The sequence below is a fragment of the Bombina bombina genome, chromosome 5 (assembly GCF_027579735.1).
Source record: "Bombina bombina isolate aBomBom1 chromosome 5, aBomBom1.pri, whole genome shotgun sequence".
In the NCBI taxonomy this organism is placed as follows: Eukaryota; Metazoa; Chordata; class Amphibia; order Anura; family Bombinatoridae; genus Bombina; species Bombina bombina.
In genome coordinates this window covers 71,531,105-71,554,208 of record NC_069503.1, presented here as the reverse complement: position 1 = coordinate 71,554,208, position 23,104 = coordinate 71,531,105, and the positions used below count along the sequence as shown (strand labels likewise).

The 23,104-nt window shown below is 40.6% G+C and overlaps 2 protein-coding genes across 2 annotated transcripts in view; both read right to left on the bottom strand.

Annotated features, from left to right (window-relative positions):
- Window positions 1-784: 784 nt before the first annotated feature.
- LOC128659893 (oocyte zinc finger protein XlCOF6-like) overlaps window positions 785-23,104 on the bottom strand; it is a 191,127-nt gene continuing 168,807 nt past the window's right edge. Inside the window, exon 4 of the mRNA XM_053713480.1 lies at window positions 785-1,872. Within this exon, the coding sequence (XP_053569455.1) occupies window positions 926-1,872 (947 nt within the window). The 3' untranslated portion in view covers window positions 785-925. The remainder of the gene's footprint in view (window positions 1,873-23,104) is intronic.
- Window positions 3,372-23,104, bottom strand: part of LOC128659891 (E3 SUMO-protein ligase ZBED1-like) — an 83,775-nt gene continuing 64,042 nt past the window's right edge. Inside the window, exon 3 of the mRNA XM_053713478.1 lies at window positions 3,372-3,427. Coding sequence (XP_053569453.1) covers window positions 3,393-3,427 — 35 coding nt within the window. The 3' untranslated portion in view covers window positions 3,372-3,392. The remainder of the gene's footprint in view (window positions 3,428-23,104) is intronic.

The following is a 23,104-nucleotide window of genomic DNA, read 5'->3' as shown; positions in this document are numbered from 1 at the left end:
TGGTCATGATGCAGTCATGTGATACACAAACCATATTGTCTATACAGACACAGTACTTAGAGGAAGGAATCACATCTCTGCCTGCAGCGTGTGAACTGCAGTGTCTGAAAACAGTTATTTCTCAGTGAGGGTATAAATATATTTAATTTCCCAGTTAATGTATATAAAACATGCAGAAATTGAAATAAAATGCTTATAACTACGTTGCTTATGTTTTTAACTCCCCCCACACAGTTTTTTTTCTTCTTAAACTGTGCCCTTAAAGTTTTATGCTCTAAACAGAGCCGTTTTCTGTGTTATTATTGTAACTACTGACATGCTCTGAGAGGGAGAGGGAAGCTCCCACGGGCGGCAAGCCGCATAATATAATTTGTTCAAAAGTCTTATTTTCATGACCTCTCCTGAATGTAAATCACTAAGGACTGACACCCAGCATAAGGAGACGTTTAGCAAGGATCATATGCATTATCTAGCAGTGTCATCTACTCCTGTCACACCCTCTGATTACACACAAGTTTGACTGTGTTTCTGCATAGGGTGTGACAGGAAAATCACACTGCTAGATAATGCATACGACCCTTGCTAAACGTCTCCTTATGCTGGGTGTCGGTCCTTAGTGATTCCTCCTCCTCCCTTTCCCCCTCCCTCCCACAGCATGCCAGTAGTTACAATAATAACACAGAAAACGGCTCTGCTTAGATCATTAAACTTTATGGGCAGAGTTTAAGAAGAAGAAAAAACTGGGGGGGGGGGGAGTTAAAAACATAAGCAACGTAGTTATAAGCATTTTATTTCAATCTTGCTACATAACATTTTATATACATTAACTGGGAAATTAAATATTTACACACATATATATATATTTGTGTGTAAATATTTGGTGTTTTGTGATACCCAATTTCAATAAAAACCCTTTTTCCACTTTCTAAACATGTGAAAGGTTTCTTCCCTTGTGAATCATTTCATGAGTTTTCAGATTACTCTGTTGTGTAAAACTTTTTCCACACTCCGTACATGTGAAAGGCTTTTCTCCTGTGTGAATCCTTTCATGTTTTTTCAGGTGACTCTTTTCTGTAAAACTTTTTCCACACTCTGTACATCTGAAAGGCTTTTCTCCTGTGTGAATCCTTTCATGAGTTTTCAGACTACTCTGTTGTGTAAAACCTTTTCCACACTCTGTACATCTGAAAGGTTTTTCTCCTGTGTGAATCCATTCATGACTTTTCAGACTACTCTTTTCTGTAAAACTTTTTCCACACTCTGTACATGTGAAAGGCTTTACCCCGGTGTGACTTCTTTCATGAGTATTCAGTTTACTCTTTTTTGTAAAACTTTTTCCACACTCTGTACATGTGAAAGGCTTTTCTCCTGTGTGAGTATTTTCATGCATTTTCAGACAATCCATTCGTCTAAAACTTTTTCCACACTCTGTACATGTGAAAGGCTTTACCCCTGTGTGACTTCTTTCATGAGTATTCAGTTTACTCTTTTTTGTAAAACTTTTTCCGCACTCTGTACATGTGAAAGGCTTTTCCCCTGTGTGAATCCTTTCATGAGTTTTCAGACTATTCGTTTCTGTAAAACTTTTTCCACACTCTGCACATGTGAAAGGTTTCTCCCCTGTGTGACTCCTTTCATGAAGTTTCAGACAATCCATTCGTGCAAAACTTTTTCCACACTCTGTACATGTGAAAGGCTTTTCTCCTGTGTGAATCATTTCATGAGTTTTCAGACAATTCATTATTGTAAAACATTTTCCACACTCTGTACATGTGAAAGGCTTTTCTCCTGTGTGAATCTTTTTATGAGTTTTCAGATGATCCATTCGTCTAAAACTTTTTCCACACTCTGTACATGTGAAAGGCTTTTCTCCTGTGTGAATCTTTTTATGAGTTTTCAAACGATTCATTCGTGTAAAACATTTGCCACACTCAGTACATTTGTGTGGCTTCTCATCTGTGTAAATTGTGTGGTGTTCTAGTAGATGAGACTTCCCTCTAAAGTTTTTTTCACATTCTGTAGATTTGAAAGGTTCCTCCTTTATATGAATCATTTGGCTAGACTGTAGACTTTTCTCTTCTTTATTATGTTTTGAAAACTCAGTAAATATTTGTGGTTTATCCTCTGGGATAATAATTTCACTAGATATGGCATACATTGTGTCCTCTTGTTTGATAACTAAATTACTCTCTGTACATAATGATTGCTGCCCAGTTCCTGCCAATTCACCATCTTCTTTAAATATCTGCTGTGATATCCCTAGTGTTTGTGAATAGTCGTCAGTGTCTAAGACTTTTGGAGTTTGCGGTATAATTCTGATGCTTCCTGTAGTGAAGGATGGATATGAACTATTGACATGTTTGTCTACATAAAAAGAAATGGAATAAAGAAAAATAAGAATGTTTATTCTTTATAATATAATCCATCTCAATTAAAAAAACATTATATTTTTTATATTCAAAAATGTCTTCTGTTTTGTATTTTTAAAGTTATTTACCTGTAAATCACAAATTAAAAAAGCATGACATAGAATGTAAACATTACTACATCATAGTAACCTAAATTACTGATTACTGATGAAAACAAGTTATAGGGCGCATTAAACAAGGAGTGTGTGGATAATGTTCTCAGCCAGGGAACAAGTACATCTGTATTCTGGGCAAGAGAGGTGGCATCCACCATCCTCATATAATATTGCACAAGCAACTGCACATACAGCAGTGCGCAGCTCATACTCAACCAGTTGGGTGAGAACATGATGTCTTAATCATCACAGACTAATAATCAGTGTGAGATGTTTTGAGAGGGTAAGAAGCAGTGACTTTATGATAATCTTTAGATTTTGGCTGTGGTTGTTCAATTTATATAAACTGACAAAAACTTTATTAGTTTAATAATACTTACTGGAAAATTAAGCACAAAAACTAGTGGTGGTTCTGGGGTGGGGAACACTGGGGAGTTGTGGGTGTTTCACACATGGGAAAAAGGTAGGCATAAGTGTAGTTATGGGTGTTCCATGAGAGAGGTCAGGGCAGGGAAAGGTGGAGTTGCAGGTGTTCTGAGTACTGAACCAGGTAAGGAGGTGAAGTTAGGCAGTTGTTGGACATGTTCTGTCTAAAAGCACAGAGGGGGGAGTAGAATTTTTTTTACCCTCCGCCTCAGCGCAATAGGGGTTGCTCCATCTTTATAACGTCATTGACACAAATGCTCTTAAAGATTCAGATATAATTGTAATAGTTTATATTCATTTAATAAGCAATCTATTCTATTTTCCCAGTAATTAAAGTCAGCATAATATCTATTTTACTCACCTAGCACATATGAGTTCATGGTGATAACAGGCTCCAATGTCTGTGCTCAGGAAGAAGGTTCCCTTATTCACTCCTGTTACATCAATACCTGATATCTCTCAGTGCTCTGGCCGTGTCTGTAAAATGTATATTAAATGGTTTAGACAGATAATAATAAATAATGGTTCTGATTAACTGTACGTATGGTATAATTAAAGGCACACATAACAATTCATGTGATACAGATCAGCTGATTAGGTTATTACATATGTGCTATTGATTCAGCACAAGCATTTAGTACAGTTAGCTCTGTGAGTGTTATAATTGCCCCTTAAATATGAATCTTCCCAGATCTATACAACATAATGGTAGAAAATCTATTTAAGTGGGAGTGGGGCCATATCACAACTTTACAAACATATTATAATCTTTGTTTTCTATCATTTCTATAAAACAATATTTTCTACTGAAAGAAATGTTAAATCAGTTGTTTAAATATAAGTTAAATTGCATACTGCAGTATTGGTATTGTACCTCCTACTAATTCTCACTGTCAGACATTTTGTTATGTGCTCCACCCCCAGTCCTTTAACTTCTCTTGGTCAATACTAAGTTGTCTTAAATCACACTGCAAGGGTGTGTGAGAGATAGGCACTAAAATGTTCATTTCAATTGGGTTTTTTTTGGATGGAGTTAAGAAAATAAAGAATTTGTGTTTACATAGAGTAATAATATAATGAGATATATGTTCTTTTGGCAAATTCAGTCCATTTAAAAAACATAATTTATGCTTACCTGATAAATTCCTTTCTTCTGTTGTGTGATCAGTCCACGGGTCATCATTACTTCTGGGATATAACTCCTCCCCAACAGGAAATGCAAGAGGATTCACCCAGCAGAGCTGCATATAGCTTCTCCCCTCTACGTCAGTCCCAGTCATTCGACCAAGAATCAACGAGAAAGGAGTAACCAAGGGTGAAGTGGTGACTGGAGTATAATTTAAAAGATATTTACCTGCCTTAAAACAGGGCGGGCCGTGGACTGATCACACAACAGAAGAAAGGAATTTATCAGGTAAGCATAAATTATGTTTTCTTCTGTTATGTGTGATCAGTCCACGGGTCATCATTACTTCTGGGATACCAATACCAAAGCAAAAGTACACGGATGACGGGAGGGATAGGCAGGCTCATTATACAGAAGGAACCACTGCCTGAAGAACCTTTCTCCCAAAAATAGCCTCCGAAGAAGCAAAAGTATCAAATTTGTAAAATTTGGAAAAAGTATGAAGCGAAGACCAAGTTGCAGCCTTGCAAATCTGTTCAACAGAGGCCTCATTCTTAAAAGCCCAAGTGGAAGCCACAGCTCTAGTGGAGTGAGCTGTAATTCTTTCAGGAGGCTGCTGTCCAGCAGTCTCATAGGCTAAGCGTATTATGCTACGAAGCCAAAAAGAGAGAGAGGTAGCGGAAGCTTTTTGACCTCTCCTCTGTCCAGAATAAACGACAAACAGGGAAGAAGTTTGGCGAAAATCTTTAGTTGCCTGCAAGTAGAACTTGAGAGCACGAACTACATCTAGATTGTGTAGAAGACGTTCCTTCTTTGAAGAAGGATTTGGACACAAGGATGGAACAACAATCTCTTGATTGATATTCCTGTTAGTGACTACCTTAGGTAAGAACCCAGGTTTAGTACGCAGAACAACCTTGTCTGAGTGAAAAATCAGATAAGGAGAATCACAATGTAAGGCTGATAACTCAGAGACTCTTCGAGCCGAGGAAATAGCCATTAAAAACAGAACTTTCCAAGATAACAATTTTATATCAATGGAATGAAGGGGTTCAAACGGAACACCCTGTAAAACGTTAAGAACTAAGTTTAAACTCCATGGCGGAGCAACAGCTTTAAACACAGGCTTGATCCTAGCTAAAGCCTGACAAAAAGCCTGGACGTCTGGATTTTCTGACAGACGCCTGTGTAATAAGATGGACAGAGCTGAAATCTGTCCCTTTAATGAACTAGCTGATAAACCCTTTTCTAACCCTTCTTGTAGAAAAGACAATATCCTAGGGATCCTAACCTTACTCCAGGAGTAACGTTTGGATTCGCACCAGTATAGGTATTTACGCCATATTTTATGGTAAATTTTTCTGGTAACAGGCTTCCTAGCCTGTATCAGGGTATCAATAACTGACTCAGAAAAACCACGTTTTGATAAAATCAAGCGTTCAATTTCCAAGCAGTCAGCTTCAGAGAAGTTAGATTTTGATGTTTGAATGGACCCTGTATCAGAAGGTCCTGTCTTAGAGGTAGAGACCAAGGCGGACAGGATGACATGTCCACTAGATCTGCATACCAAGTCCTGCGTGGCCATGCAGGCGCTATTAGAATCACTGATGCTCTTTCCTGTTTGATTTTGGCAATCAATCGAGGAAGCAGCGGGAAGGGTGGAAACACATAAGCCATCCCGAATTTCCAAGGTGCTGTCAAAGCATCTATCAGAACCGCTCCCGGATCCCTGGATCTGGACCCGTAGCGAGGAAGTTTGGCGTTCTGGCGAGACGCCATGAGATCTATCTCTGGTTTGCCCCAACGTCGAAGTATTTGGGCAAAGACCTCCGGATGAAGTTCCCACTCCCCCGGATGAAAAGTCTGGCGGCTCAAGAAATCCGCCTCCCAGTTCTCCACTCCCGGGATGTGGATTGCTGACAGGTGGCAAGAGTGTGACTCTGCCCAGCGAATTATCTTTGATACTTCCACCATTGCTAGGGAGCTTCTTGTCCCTCCCTGATGGTTGATGTAAGCTACAGTCGTGATGTTGTCCGACTGAAACCTGATGAACCCCCGAGTTGTTAATTGGGGCCAAGCCAGAAGGGCATTGAGAACTGCTCTCAATTCCAGAATGTTTATTGGAAGGAGACTCTCCTCCTGATTCCATAGTCCCTGAGCCTTCAGAGAATTCCAGACAGCGCCCCAACCTAGTAGGCTGGCGTCTGTTGTTACAATTGTCCAGTCTGGCCTGCTGAATGGCATCCCCCTGGACAGGTGTGGCCGATGAAGCCACCATAGAAGAGAATTTCTGGTCTCTTGATTCAGATTCAGAGTAGGGGACAAATCTGAGTAATCCCCATTCCACTGACCTAGCATGCACAATTGCAGCGGTCTGAGGTGTAGGCGTGCAAAAGGTACTATGTCCATTGCCGCTACCATTAAGCCGATCACCTCCATACATTGAGCTACTGACGGGTGTTGAATGGAATGAAGGGCACGGCATGCATCTTGAAGCTTTGTTAACCTGTCCTCTGTCAGGTAAATCTTCATTTCTACAGAATCTATAAGAGTCCCCAAGAATGGAACTCTTGTGAGAGGAAAAAGAGAACTCTTCTTTTCGTTCACTTTCCATCCATGCGACCTTAGAAATGCCAGAACTAACTCTGTATGAGACTTGGCAGTTTGAAAGCTTGAAGCTTGAATTAGAATGTCGTCTAGGTATGGAGCTACCGAAATCCCTCGCGGCCTTAGTACCGCCAGAAGGGCACCCAGAACCTTTGTGAAGATTCTTGGAGCCGTAGCCAATCCGAATGGGAGAGCTACAAACTGGTAGTGCCTGTCTAAGAAGGCAAACCTTAGATACCGGTGATGATCCTTGTGGATCGGTATGTGAAGGTAAGCATCCTTTAAATCCACTGTGGTCATGTACTGACCCTCTTGGATCATGGGTAGGATTGTCCGAATAGTTTCCATTTTGAACGATGGAACTCTTAGGAATTTGTTTAGAATCTTTAAATCTAAGATTGGCCTGAAAGTTCCCTCTTTTTTGGGAACCACGAACAGGTTTGAGTAGAACCCTTGTCCTAGTTCCGACCGCGGAACCGGATGGATCACTCCCATTGTTAACAGATCTTGTACGCAGCGTAGAAACGCTTCTTTCTTTATCTGGTTTGTTGACAACCTTGACAGATGAAATCTCCCTCTTGGGGGAGATAATTTGAAGTCTAGAAGGTATCCCTGAGATATGATCTCTAGTGCCCAGGGATCCTGAACATCTCTTGCCCAGGCCTGGGCGAAGAGAGAGAGTCTGCCCCCCACTAGATCCGGTCCCGGATCGGGGGCTCTCGGTTCATGCTGTCTTTGGGGCAGCAGCAGGTTTCCTGGCCTGCTTGCTCTTGTTCCAGGACTGGTTAGGCTTCCAGCCTTGCCTGTAACGAGCAACAGCTCCTTCCTGTTTTGGTGCAGTGGAGGTTGATGCTGCTCCTGTTTTGAAATTCCGAAAGGGACGAAAATTAGACTGTCTAGCCTTAACTTTGGCCTTGTCCTGAGGTAGGGCGTGGCCCTTACCTCCCGTAATGTCAGCGATAATTTCTTTCAAACCGGGCCCGAATAAGGACTGCCCCTTGAAAGGTATATTAAGTAATTTGGACTTAGAAGTAACATCAGCTGACCAGGATTTTAGCCACAGCGCCCTGCGTGCCTGTATGGCGAATCCTGAGTTCTTAGCCGTAAGTTTGGTTAAATGTACTACGGCCTCCGAAATGAAAGAATTAGCTAGTTTAAGGACTCTAAGCCTGTCCGTAATGTCGTCTAGCGTAGAGGAACTAAGGTTCTCTTCAAGCGACTCAATCCAAAATGCTGCCGCAGCCGTAATCGGCGCGATACATGCAAGGGGTTGTAATATAAAACCTTGTTGAACAAACATTTTCTTAAGGTAACCCTCTAATTTTTTATCCATTGGATCTGAGAAAGCACAGCTATCCTCCACCGGGATAGTGGTACGCTTAGCTAAAGTAGAAACTGCTCCCTCCACCTTGGGGACCGTTTGCCATAAGTCCCTAGTGGTGGCGTCTATTGGAAACATCTTTCTAAATATTGGAGGGGGTGAGAACGGCACACCGGGTCTATCCCACTCCTTAGTAACAATTTCAGTTAGTCTCTTAGGTATAGGAAAAACGTCAGTACTCGCCGGTACCGCAAAGTATTTATCCAACCTACACAGTTTCTCTGGTATTGCAACGGTGTTACAATCGTTGAGAGCTGCTAAGACCTCCCCTAGTAGTACACGGAGGTTCTCCAATTTAAATTTAAAATTTGAAATATCTGAGTCCAATCTGTTTGGATCAGAACCGTCACCCACAGAATGAAGCTCTCCGTCCTCATGCTCTGCGAGCTGTGACGCAGTATCAGACATGGCCCTAGCATTGTCAGCGCACTCTGTTCTCACCCCAGAGTGATCACGCTTGCCTCTTAGTTCTGGTAATTTAGACAAAACTTCAGTCATAACAGTAGCCATATCTTGTAATGTTATCTGTAATGGCCGCCCAGATGTACTAGGCGCCAAAATATCACGCACCTCCCGGGCGGGAGATGCAGGTACTGCCGCGTGAGGCGAGTTAGTCGGCATAACTCTCCCCTCGCAGTTTGGTGAAATTTGTTCACATTGTACAGATTGACTTTTATTTAAAGTAGCATCAATACAGTTAGTACATAAATTTCTATTGGGCTCCACCTTGGCATTGGAACAAATGACACAGATATCTTCCTCTGAGTCAGACATGTTTAACACACTAGCAAAAAAACTTACAACTTGGTTATAATCTTTTTTAGCAAAAAAACGCACTGTGCCTCAAAGAGGTACTAACGATTAAATGACAGTTGAAATAATGAACTGAAAAACTGTTATAGCATCAAACTTTAAAACAACACAATCTTTTAGCAAAGGTTTGTTCCCATTAGTAAAAACAACACTAATTAAATTTGTACATAAGAAAATAAAACAACGTTTTTATTCACAGTCACTATAAGGATTCTCACAGCTCTGCTGAGAGAATTTACCTCCCTTCAAAGAAGTTTGAAGACCCCTGAGATCTGTCAGAGATGAACCGGATCATGCAGGAAATATAAAAGTAACTGACTGGAATTTTTTGATGCGTAGCAAAGAGCGCCAAAAACGGCCCCTCCCTCTCCCACACAGCAGTGAAGAGAAACGAAACTGTCACAATTAAAGCAAAAAAACTGCCAAGTGGAAAATAATGCCCAAATATTTATTCACACAGTACCTCAGCAAAGTTAAACGATTCTACATTCCAGCAAAAACGTTTAACATGAGAATAGTTATTAAAAGGATTAATGACCTTTAACAGAGTAGTTCCGGTGAAATACCATCCCCAGAATACTGAAGTGTATACATACATGTCATTTTAACGGTATGGCAGGCTTTTCTCATCAATTCCATTCAGAAAATAAAAACTGCCACATACCTCAATGCAGATTCATCTGCCCGCTGTCCCCTGATCTGAAGCCTTTACCTCCCTCAGATGGTCGAGAACAGCAATATGATCTTAACGACTCCGGTTAAAATCATAGTAAAAATCTCTGTCAGATTCTTCCTCAAACTCTGCCAGAGAAGTAATAACACGCTCCGGTGCTATTTTAAAATAACAAACTTTTGATTGAAGTCATAAAAACTAAGTATAATCACCATAGTCCTCTCACACATCCTATCTAGTCGTTGGGTGCAAGAGAATGACTGGGACTGACGTAGAGGGGAGGAGCTATATGCAGCTCTGCTGGGTGAATCCTCTTGCATTTCCTGTTGGGGAGGAGTTATATCCCAGAAGTAATGATGACCCGTGGACTGATCACACATAACAGAAGAAAGGACCATAACATATAGAATTACAAAACCACAGTTGCATAATAAAAATACAGTGACATAAAACTTACTATGAATTTAAAAGAGCAATAGATTGTTTTCTAATAAATGTAGTTCTGCACCTGTACCATGTGACAGCTATCAGCCAATAACAGACTCATATTTTTATATAATGTGATCTCCTGCATATGCTAAGTAGGAGCCGGAGCCTCAGGTCATTTAAAAGGCTGTGTACAATTTAATAATGAAAATAAATTACAAACAGCAAACAGTTATTTTACATAAAAAAATAAAGCTAAAGGTGAAATTTCCCATACACTTTATACTATTTTATACACCGGTAATTAGAAACACATTAAAGGGACAGCAAAGTCACAATTAAACTTTTAAAATTCAAATTTAAAGAACTTTCTAATTTCCTTCTATTATCAAATCTCCTTTATTCCCTTGGGGACCTTTGTGACAAAGCATATAATGCACTATGGTGCCAGCTGCTGATTAGTGGCACATACAGTCCTCTTGTCATTCGCTCACCTTATGTGCTCAGCAGGGCCAGCGTTTGTATATAGGCAACCAAGGCGCAATTTAGAGCAGCATGATTTTTTTTTTTTTTACCTCTCTTATCTTTTTTGGCTCAGACAAATTTGTTAACTGTCCAGTCCATACTCATTTTTATTTTTCCCCTCACCTTTCCTAATGGGTGATAGGGCCAATCAGAAGTGACAGAAGCCATAAAATTTACCAGTCAAACACTCTGTAAGCGTTAGTGGACTCTTGATTCAGGCTAGGAGGCTAAACGCATGCGCAGACACTAGTACTGGATACTAGCAATGTAAGTACATCGGTGCAGGAAGAGGAAGTCACATTGCAGTTCATTGGCTGAGCCCACCCACCAAGATACCAACCAACTAATACCGCCCGCCCGGTAAACCGACCCACGCAGACCTCGTGCGTTTACAGGTGCTGCGGCTCACACCAGTCATTTCAGAAGGCTGCACTGCAAGCCAGGTACGTCTGTTCAGAAGTTCAGCAGGAACCTACTCCAGCTAGCAATTAGTTCAGGATATTAAGCGCTATAGAGGAGTTGTTCCTAAAGTGGCTGGAATCAGTTGTATAAAAAATCCTGCTGGAATCCCGGATTGAGAAACAGGATTAATTGAATTTAGATTACACTAAAATGAGGATGTGGAGCATCCGGTTGTTTTCCGCTGTAAGGTAAATGGGGCAGACATGTTTCTATAAAGGTCTAATAGGCTGGGCTATTGCAATGTATAATAATCATCAAAAGGAAATGTGATCCACGCCAGATAGGTTAAAACTTGAACTTTTATTCACTTCTTTAAAACAAAAGGAAGACTTGCAGGATACAGAGTGAGCATTTGGACATTGAAGAAATAAACATATCAGGGTACCCTTATTACACAAGCATGTGCATATGTGTTCATAAATAAATATGTATATATCGAAAAACCCCAAGGATGTAGATAAAATATGATACCTGATTATTTCTGGATCTTAAATGTGACAAAATAACCCATGAAGATTACTGTTTAAATGTCTAATATGTCAAATTGTCACCCAAGTGGGCATGTACAAATGTGGGAGCCATCACTGTCACCCATGTGAATTTGTGCAAGTAACCAAGGACTTTGAGTCAATGGCGAATGGTATTAAGTATGACATACGTTCTTGTATGAATTGCAGAACCAGTTATGTCATATATTTGATCACATGCATACAGTGTAAAAAACTATATATAGGCCTCACGTCGAGAGACATGAATTCAAGAATCAGAGAACAGCACTTTGCAAAAATACATACTGGCAATTAGGTGGTGTGCAATAAAAAAAGTGGTCCTACCAAAACGGGGAGGCAACCTTGACCAGCTTCTAGCAAAGAGAGAAATATTCTGGATATTTAAAATGGAAACTAGAGTCCCTAAGGGACTCAATTCCAAATTTGACATGATAAATTACTGGGAATAAATAAAACCAATTTACATGCAATAGTGTGCCTATTTAGCAATCCACCAGGCATATGAGCCACACCATGGAAATGATGTGTTCATACAAACTCAGGAGATTGTGTATCACAATAATGAGGAGTGAGGTGGACAGGTTTAGTGCAATAGGTCATACGGGACAAGTCAAATAAACAAATAAAGTCATGAAATAGGCACATTTCATATAGATCTTTGGTGGAGAAGTTTCCTCTAATTTGACATATTAGACATTTAAACAGTAATCTTCATGGGTTATTTTGTCACATTTAAGATCCAGAAATAATCAGGTATCATATTTTATCTACATCCTTGTGGTTTTTCGATATATACATATTTATTTATGAACACATATGCACATGCTTGTGTAATAAGGGTACCCTGATATGTTTATTTCTTCAATGTCCAAATATATCAGGATAAATTCACATATCACCACTATACCAAGACAAATGTTGTGGTATCTATTTAAATGTTGTACCCTGTGCTGATTATGAACTGCTTATATGGTTATTTGTTTTGCCCCCCTTTCGTTCTTGTGTTCCCTTGTTTTCAGGCGTTTAACAGTTAACAGCTAACAGAGTGGCGCACAAGTGTTTTTAATTAGCAATTGATTGTAAGCCAATGCGCTACCCCTCATGTTCTTAAATAGCAGAGGTGAACACAGCACTATAGGCTATGATTACAGCTTGTCTGCCAAAACGCGTAAGCCCAGCCCAGTGCTGCGCTCACTCTGTATCCTGAAAGTCTTCCTTTTGTTTTAAAGAAGTGAATAAAAGTTCAAGTTTTAACCTATCTGGCGTGGATCACATTTCCTTTGATGATTATTGTATGCTGTTTCCAGAGATCCTACGCCGACGAACAGCTGTTTACTACACGCTCTGCCAAAGAGCCAATCCACATCTTCCTATTGATTGTGATGTCAAAACCCGGAAGTGCCGGGCCACCTGTGGAGTGCTTTGGGTCAGAGACGCCGATGGAGGCAGAAGAGACCGGGGGTCGTTGCTCTCAACGATTGGATATCGAGGTCTCTACTTACCTCTCAGGAGCCGTAAAAGTCGGAGGTGGTGGGTAAGAGAGCACGTTCACAAGTGCTGACCCTATATTGTTTGTACCCATACAGGACTGTATTGTGGCACATTAGACGTCTTAGGACTGATTTGTGGTGTGGCTTTATTGAAGCAGAAAGGCATAAGAGAACTATTGCCACACTGATTTGTGTATTTATACTAATTTGATTCACACTCTGCCAGTTTTATTGTGTGACTTTATTGCAATGTATATGCATGTAAAATTAAATAGCTATTAATTGGTTTATGGACTGGCAAAATGTGATTACCCCACTGATCTGTACTTCTGAGCAATACAGTAACAATTCTACATGACAAGTGGGGATGGGGTTTGGTAAAATACAGGTAGATACACCGTTAGCGCTGTATAGAGTTAAAGAGACATAGATAATGGAGTAAATGCTATCAATATCAACAAAAATGTATAAAGTAATAAATTAAATTGTGAATGAATATTAATTAATTTGCTCTTATCTGTTCCAGCTTAATAAAACCCTGTAAATATTACAGTGGAGGGCAGTATCCCCTGTAACTGCAATATTTTATTAACACAAATAGATTTTCCAGTCCCAGGCAGCTTGACCATGATAATGCCCTCCCTGTAATATTTACTGAGTTTTTTTTTAAATTAAGAATTTGTATTCAGTTTTAGAATGTAAAGTAACACTTGGGGACACGCAGGACCCCTGCTCAAACATAAACAGACAAAAAGAAACGGACACGCAGGTCCGGCTGCAATAGCTGTCAAAACATTGATACATCATAAGTAAATTGCAGAGATTTGTGGTGAAAATAATTCACCAAGATTGAACCCTAGTGTGGGCTCAGAATATGGGGGGGGGGGGGGTGATGCTTATAAACAAAATTTAATGTTCCAAAGAGCCAGTTCGAAAGAAGAAAATAAAATAAAAAATAATAATAAATAAAAAAAAAATTGCTGTAGTATGTAGTAATGGGTATGGCCATAGAGATTGAGAGCAGGTTCTGCCAACATCTAGAAATGTGGGTAATAATAAAAAATTCCAGAGACAAGTGAGATGCAAATTGTACCCAGTACACACTGTACGTAGCACCCACTGAACTTAGCACTCATTGTGCCTAGCCTACACTTAGCCTAGCACTCATTACACTCAACACTCATTGTACCTTGCGCACGCCATACCCAGCCCACGCTACACCCAGCACACGTTATACCTAGCACACACCGTACCCGGCGCACACTGTACTCGGCACACACTGCACTTAACACACATTGCACCCACCACACGTACCTAGCACACATTGCACCTAGCACACATTGCACCTAGCACACATTGCACCTAGCACACATTATGTCCAGCACACATTGTACCTAGCACGCGCCGTGCCTAGCACACTCGGTACCTAGCACACATTATACCTAGCACATATTGTACCGAACACCCATTGTGCCTAGCACACACAGTACCTAGCACACACGGTACCCGGCACCCAACGTACCCGGCACACGCGGTACCTGCCACACGCGGTACCTGCCACACGCGGTACCTGCCACACCCTGTACCTGGCACACGTTGCACCTAGCACACGTTGCACCTAGCACACATTATGTCCAGCACACATTGCACCTAGCACACATTGTACTCAGCATGCGCCGTACCCAGCACCCGCCTTACCTAGCACACGCGGTACCTAGCACACATTGTACCGAACACCCATTGCGCCTAGCACACACAGTACCTAGCACACACGGTACCCGGCACGCACCTTGCCGAGCACACGCGGTACCTAGCACACGCGGTACCTAGCACACGCGTTACCTAGCACACATTGCACCTAGCACACATTATGTCCAGCACACATTGCACCTAGCACGCGCCCTGCCTAGCACACGCGGTACCTAGCACACGCGGTACCTAGCACACGCGGTACCTAGCACACGCGGTACCTAGCACACATTGCACCTAGCACACATTATGTCCAGCACACATTGCACCTAGCACGCGCCCTGCCTAGCACACGCGGTACCTAGCACACATTATACCGAACACCCATTGCGCCTAGCACACACTGTACCTAGCACACACAGTACCTAGCACACACCGTACCCGGCAACCACCTTGCCGAGCACACGCAGTACCTAGCACACGCAGTACCTAGCACACGCAGTTCCTAGCACACGCAGTACCTAGCACACACTGTATCCAGCACACACTGTATCCAGCACACGCTATACTCAGCCCACACTGAACCTAGCACTTATTGTACCCGGCACTCATTGTACCTAGCACACGCTGTACTTAACACCCACTGTACCTAGCTTAAGCTGTACCTAGAACCCACCGTACCCGACACCCACCTTGCCGAGCACATGTAGTACCTAGCACGCATTAAACCTAGCACACAGTGTCAGCACACGAAATACCTAGTAAACAAAGTGACTAGCACACACAGCACCTCGCACACACAGTACATACAGCACCTCGCACACACAGCACCTCGCACACACAGCACCCAGCACACACAGCACCCAGCACACACAGCACCCAGCACACACAGCACCCAGCACACACAGCACCCAGCACACACAGCACCTAGCACACACAGCACCTAGCACACCCAGCACCCACAACACCAAGCAAAAAACATAATTTATGTAAGAACTTACCTGATAAATTAATTTCTTTCATATTAGCAAGAGTCCATGAGCTAGTGACGTATGGGATATACATTCCTACCAGGAGGGGCAAAGTTTCCCAAACCTCAAAATGCCTATAAATACACCCCTCACCACACCCACAAATCAGTTTAACGAATAGCCAAGAAGTGGGGTGATAAGAAAAAAGTGTGAAGCATAAATTTAAGGAATTGGAATAATTGTGCTTTATACAAAAAAATCATAACCACCACAAAAAAGGGTGGGCCTCATGGACTCTTGCTAATATGAAAGAAATGAATTTATCAGGTAAGTTCTTACATAAATTATGTTTTCTTTCATGTAATTAGCAAGAGTCCATGAGCTAGTGACGTATGGGATAATGACTACCCAAGATGTGGATCTTCCACGCAAGAGTCACTAGAGAGGGAGGGATAAAATAAAGACAGCCAATTCCGCTGAAAAAAATCCACACCCAAAAATAAAGTTTAAATCTTATAAAGAAAAAAACTGAAAATCTAAGCAGAAGATTCAAACTGAAACAGCTGCCTGAAGTACTTTTCTACCAAAAACTGCTTCAGAAGAAGAAAACACATCAAAATGGTAGAATTTAGTAAAAGTATGCAAAGAAGACCAAGTTGCTGCTTTGCAAATCTGATCAACCGAAGCTTCATTCCTAAACGCCCAGGAAGTAGAAACTGACCTAGTAGAATGAGCTGTAATCCTTTGAGGCGGAGTTTTACCCGACTCGACATAAGCATGATGAATTAAAGATTTCAACCAAGATGCCAAAGAAATGGCAGAAGCCTTCTGACCTTTCCTAGAACCGGAAAAGATAACAAATAGACTAGAAGTCTTTCGGAAATTTATAGTAGCTTCAACATAATATTTCAAAGCTCTAACTACATCCAAAGAATGCAATGATTTCTCCTTAGAATTCTTAGGATTAGGACATAATGAAGGAACCACAATTTCTCTACTAATGTTGTTAGAATTCACAACCTTAGGTAAAAATTTAAAAGAAGTTCGCAACACCGCCTTATCCTGATGAAAAATCAGAAAAGGAGACTCACAAGAAAGAGCAGATAATTCAGAAACTCTTCTGGCAGAAGAGATGGCCAAAAGGAACAAAACTTTCCAAGAAAGTAATTTAATGTCCAATGAATGCATAGGTTCAAATGGAGGAGCTTGAAGAGCCCCCAGAACCAAATTCAAACTCCAAGGAGGAGAAATTGACTTAATGACAGGTTTTATACGAACCAAAGCTTGTACAAAACAATGAATATCAGGAAGATTAGCAATCTTTCTGTGAAAAAGAACAGAAAGAGCAGAGATTTGTCCTTTCAAGGAACTTGCAGACAAACCCTTATCCAAACCATCCTGAAGAAACTGTAAAATTCTCGGAATTCTAAAAGAATGCCAGGAAAAATGATGAGAAAGACACCAAGAAATATAAGTCTTCCAGACTCTATAATATATCTCCCTAGATACGGATTTACGAGCCTGTAACATAGTAGTAATCACAGAGTCAGAGAAACCTCTTTGACTAAGAATCAAGCGTTCAATCTCCATACCTTTAAATTTAAGGATTTGAGATCCTGATGGAAAAAAGGACCTTGCGACAGAAGGTCTGGTCTTAACGGAAGAGTCCACAGTTGGCAAGAGGCCATCCGGACAAGATCCGCATACCAAAACCTGTGAGGCCATGCTGGAGCCACCAGCAGAACAAACGAGCATTCCTTCAGAATCTTGGAGATTACTCTTGGAAGAAGAACTAGAGGCGGAAAGATATAGGCAGGATGATACTTCCAAGGAAGTGACAATGCATCCACTGCTTCCGCTTGAGGATCCCTGGATCTGGACAGATACCTGGGAAGTTTCTTGTTTAGATGAGAGGCCATCAGATCTATTTCTGGAAGTCACCACATTTGAACAATCTGAAGAAATACCTCTGGGTGAAGAGACCATTCGCCCGGATGTAACGTTTGGCGACTGAGATAATCCGCTTCCCAATTGTCTATACCTGGGATATGAACCGCAGAAACTAGACAGGAGCTGGATTCCGCCCAAACCAGAATTCGAGATACTTCTTTCATAGCCAGAGGACTGTGAGTCCCTCCTTGATGATTGATGTATGCCACAGTTGTGACATTGTCTGTCTGAAAACAAATCAACGATTCTCTCTTTAGAAGAGGCCATGACTGAAGAGCTCTGAAAATTGCACGGAGTTCCAAAATATTGATCGGTAATCTCACCTCCTGAGATTCCCAAACCCCTTGTGCTGTCAGAGACCCCCACACAGCTCCCCAACCTGTAAGACTTGCATCTGTTGAAATTACAGTCCAGGTCGGAAGAACAAAAGAAGCCCCCTGAACTAAACTATGGTGATCTGTCCACCATGACAGAGAGTGTCGTACAATCGGTCTTAAAGATATTAATTGAGATATCTTTGTGTAATCCCTGCACCATTGGTTCAGCATACAGAGCTGAAGAGGTCGCATGTGAAAACGAGCAAAGGGGATCGCGTCCGATGCAGCAGTCATAAGACCTAGAATTTCCATGCATAAGGCTACCGAAGGGAATGATTGTGACTGAAGGTTTCGACAAGCTGATATCAATTTTAGACGTCTCTTGTCTGTCAAAGACAGAGTCATGGACACTGAATCTATCTGGAAACCTAAAAAGGTTACCCTTGTCTGAGGAATCAATGAACTTTTTGGTAAATTGATCCTCCAACCATGATCTTGAAGAAACAACACAAGTCGATTCGTATGAGATTCTGCTAAATGTGAAGACTGAGCAAGTACCAAGATATCGTCCAAATAAGGAAATACCACAATACCCTGTTCTCTGATTACAGACAGAAGGGCACCGAGAACCTTTGTAAAAATTCTTGGAGCTGTTGCTAGGCCAAATGGTAGAGCCACAAACTGGTAATGCTTGTCTAGGAAAGAGAATCTCAGAAACTGATAGTGATCTGGATGAATCGGAATATGCAGATATGCATCCTGTAAATCTATTGTAGACATATAAATCCCTTGCTGAACAAAAGGCAGGATAGTCCTTACAGTTACCATTTTGAATGTTGGTATCCTTACATAACGATTCAATATTTTTAGATCCAGAACTGGTCTGAAGGAATTCTCCTTCTTTGGTACAATGAAGAGATTTGAATAAAACCCCAGCCCCTGTTCCAGAACTGGAACTGGCATAATTACTCCAGCCAACTCTAGATCTGAAACACATTTCAGAAATGCTTGAGCCTTCGCTGGGTTTACTGGGACACGGGAAAGAAAAAATCTCTTTGCAGGAGGCCTTATCTTGAAGCCAATTCTGTACCCTTCTGAAACAATGTTCTGAATCCAAAGATTGTGAATGGAATTGATCCAAATTTCTTTGAAAAAACATAATCTGCCCCCTACCAGCTGAGCTGGAATGAGGGCCGCACCTTCATGTGGATTTAGGAGCTGGCTTAGGTTTTCTAAAAGGCTTGGATTTATTCCAGACTGGAGATGGTTTCCAAACTGATACTGCTCCTGAGGATGAAGGATCAGGCTTTTGTTCCTTGTTGTGACGAAAGGAACGAAAACGATTATTAGATCTAAATTTACCTTTAGATTTTTTTATCCTGTGGTAAAAAAGTTCCTTTCCCTCCAGTAACAGTTGAGATAATAGAATCCAACTGAGAACCAAATAATTTATTACCCTGGAAAGAAAGGGAAAGCAGAGTAGACTTGGAAGACATATCAGCATTCCAAGTTTTAAGCCATAAAGCTCTTCTAGCTAAAATAGCTAGAGACATATACCTGACATCAACTCTAATGATATAAAAAATGGCATCACAAATAAAATTATTAGCATGTTGAAGAAGATTAATAATGCTATGAGAATTATGATCTGTTACTTGTTGCGCTAAAGCTTCTAACCAAAAAGTTGAAGCTGCAGCAACATCCGCTAAAGATATAGCAGGTCTAAGAAGATTACCTGAACACAAGTAAGCTTTTCTTAGAAAGGATTCAATTTTCCTATCTAAAGGATCCTTAAAGGAAGTACCATCTGCCGTAGGAATAGTAGTACGCTTAGCAAGAGTAGAGACAGCCCCATCAACCTTAGGGATTTTGTCCCAAAACTCTAATCTGTCAGATGGCACAGGATATAATTGCTTAAAACGTTTAGAAGGAGTAAATTAATTACCCAAATTATTCCATTCCCTGGAAATTACTTCAGAAATAGCATCAGGGACAGGAAAAACTTCTGGAATAACTACAGGAGATTTAAAAACCTTATCTAAACGTTTAGATTTAGTATTAAGAGGACTAGAATCCTCTATTTCTAATGCAATTAGGACTTCTTTAAGTAAAGAACGAATAAATTCCATTTTAAATAAATATGAAGATTTATCAGCATCAACCTCTGAGACAGAATCCTCTGAACCAGAAGAACCATTATCAGAATCAGAATGATGATGTTCATTTAAAAATTCATCTGAAAAATGAGAAGTTTTAAAAGACTTTAAGTTTACTAGAAGGAGGAATAACAGACATAGCCTTCTTAATGGATTTAGAAACAAAATCTCTTATGTTATCAGGAACACTCTGAGTATTAGATGTTGATGGAACAGCAACAGGTAATGTAACAGTACTAAAGGAAATATTATCTGCATTAACAAGTTTGTCATGACAATCAGTACAAACAACAGCTGGAGGAACAGATACCATAAGTTTACAGCAGAAACACTTAGCTTTGGTAGCTCCAGCACCAGGCAGCGATTTTCCAGAAGTATCTTCTGACTCAGTTTCAACGTGGGACATCTTGCAATATGTAATAGAAAAAACAACATATAAAGCAAAATTGATCAAATTCCTTAAATGACAGTTTCAGGAATGGGAAAAAATGCCAGTGAACAAGCTTCTAGCAACCAGAAGCAATAAATAATGAGACTTAAATAATGTGGAGACAAAAAAGACGCCCATATTTTTTTTTAGCGCCAAAAAAGACGCCCACATTATTTGGCGCCGAAATGCTTTTGGCGCCAAAAATGACGCCACATCCGGAACGCCGACACCTTTGGCGCAAAAGAACGTCAAAAAATGACGCAACTTCCGGCGACACGTATGACGCCGGAAACAGAAAAAAAATTTTGCGCCAAAAAAGTCCGCGCCAAGAATGACGCAATAAAATGAAGCATTTTCAGCCCCCGCGAGCCTAACAGCCCACAGGGAAAAAGTCAAATTTTAAGGTAAGAAAAAAATTGATTGATTCATATGCATTATCCCAAAAATTAAACTGACTGTCTGAAATAAGGAATGTTGAACATCCTGAGTCAAGGCAAATAAATGTTTGAATACATATATTTAGAACTTTATAAAAAAGTGCCCAACCATAGCTTAGAGTGTCACAGAAAATAAGACTTACTTACCCCAGGACACTCATCTATATGTTGTAGAAAGCCAAACCAGTACTGAAACGAAAATCAGTAGAGGTAATGGTATATATATAAGAGTATATCGTCGATCTGAAAAGGGAGGTAAGAGATGAATCTCTACGACCGATAACAGAGAACCTATGAAATAGACCCCATAGAAGGAGATCATTGAATTCAAATAGGCAATACTCTCCTCACATCCCTCTGACATTCACTGCACGCTGAGAGGAAAACCGGGCTCCAACCTGCTGCGGAGCGCATATCAACGTAGAATCTAGCACAAACTTACTTCACCACCTCCATAGGAGGCAAAGTTTGTAAAACTGATTTGTGGGTGTGGTGAGGGGTGTATTTATAGGCATTTTGAGGTTTGGGAAACTTTGCCCCTCCTGGTAGGAATGTATATCCCATACGTCACTAGCTCATGGACTCTTGCTAATTACATGAAAGAAACAATGCCCAGCTTACGCAGTACCAAACTGACACTGTCCCCAGCTCAAACATTGACCATCACACACAGTACAAAGCACATACATTACCTAGCACACCTAGGAACCCACGCTGTATTAGGGTATACAATAAATGAGCAAAAAATAAAATATAGAGCTGACATTCAGCAATTAGCAGATCATGTGTAAAAAAAAAAACAGACTGGCTTTAGAATTGGAGGAAGATAGCTAAGTGTGGTATTGCAGTGATACCTCATGCCAGCTAAAGTGTAAGATAATATAGGGAAATTGTTAATAGTAAAGAGGGCAATGCAGTGTTATTTAGAGAAGGTAAAAACTCCAGGTCTATGTTTAATGATACACCAATGGCACCACGCTAATCAATCAGAACAATATTAATAGTATATGGGAGGGTGTTATATGTGTACAGTACTTCGTATCAAGTAACTATCTAAACAGGAACATATGTAAAAAGGGTGTAAAGCAGTGTAAAGCTCAAATAACATACCAGCCCAACCACCTTAAAGAGATAAACTTTAAAAAAAGGCATGTTCACTTTTTTATCACTTGCAATAAAATGATTATATTCACTTTAAATCCAGTGAGTGCATATATATATTATATCATAGGTTAGTGTATACATATGTAGAAGTGCATGATACCCACATCAATCCCTGACTTTTAAGCTTGAAGATAAAACAGGGGGACATAATCTCATGAGTGGGCAGGAACTTTCCACCATGTAGTAGAAAGTTTAACATTGACTTTGGTCAGTAAGAGACATTGGATAAGATTTATAAACTCCTGGTTATGACCTACAGATATAGAGATATATAATGTATCTGCAGGGAGCAGCCCAATAAGTATAGGGAATCTTGGAGGAGACTAAAGTAATATAGTAAAGTAAGCTCAAAAAGCGCAGAAAATTGTTATGCACAAATTAGAATTAAACCTTGACTTCCCTCTAGTGGTAAAAAATGGCAATGGCATCCTCAATCAAAAAATATTAATTTAAAACCTTATTCCGTAATGTGGCATGTTTTTACACAAATGGCTCAAGTGATAGAGAACTATAGGGCTTAAAAAGGTAGATCATCTGAATAACTATAACAAGCAACCGCTATGGAAGACATTAGAACATTACTTAAAACAGCTGTAACTATAAAACTGCGTAGCACACAAACAAGTTTGACACTCAGGTGTCAAGAAAGACATAGTCCTAAGAAGACTTTAGCCAATGCCTTGCTTGGAGACATCTTGGGATGAGAAATCATAATACTGAATCTCTCCAGGCAAGGCTCCAAGAAAAGTAGCAATCAGTTCAGGTCTCATAGTTAGTGCCTTCAGAATTGCGGTAGCTCCCACCATAACATCATCCTTTTGGTCAAATAAGAAGCATAGTCCCTGCTCACTGTCCACAGCGTTATTCATGCGAAGTAGGAGGAGGAACTTCTAAGGCATAGCAGTTGTTTGTGATGTTTAGTCATATTGCTCCTGGAAATACTCGCTCGTTACTGACACTGTGTAAGGAGCGATCAGGCCATTCCGGTCAGGGTTTTTAAGGGCTTTCAATAATTCTATACAGGGCAC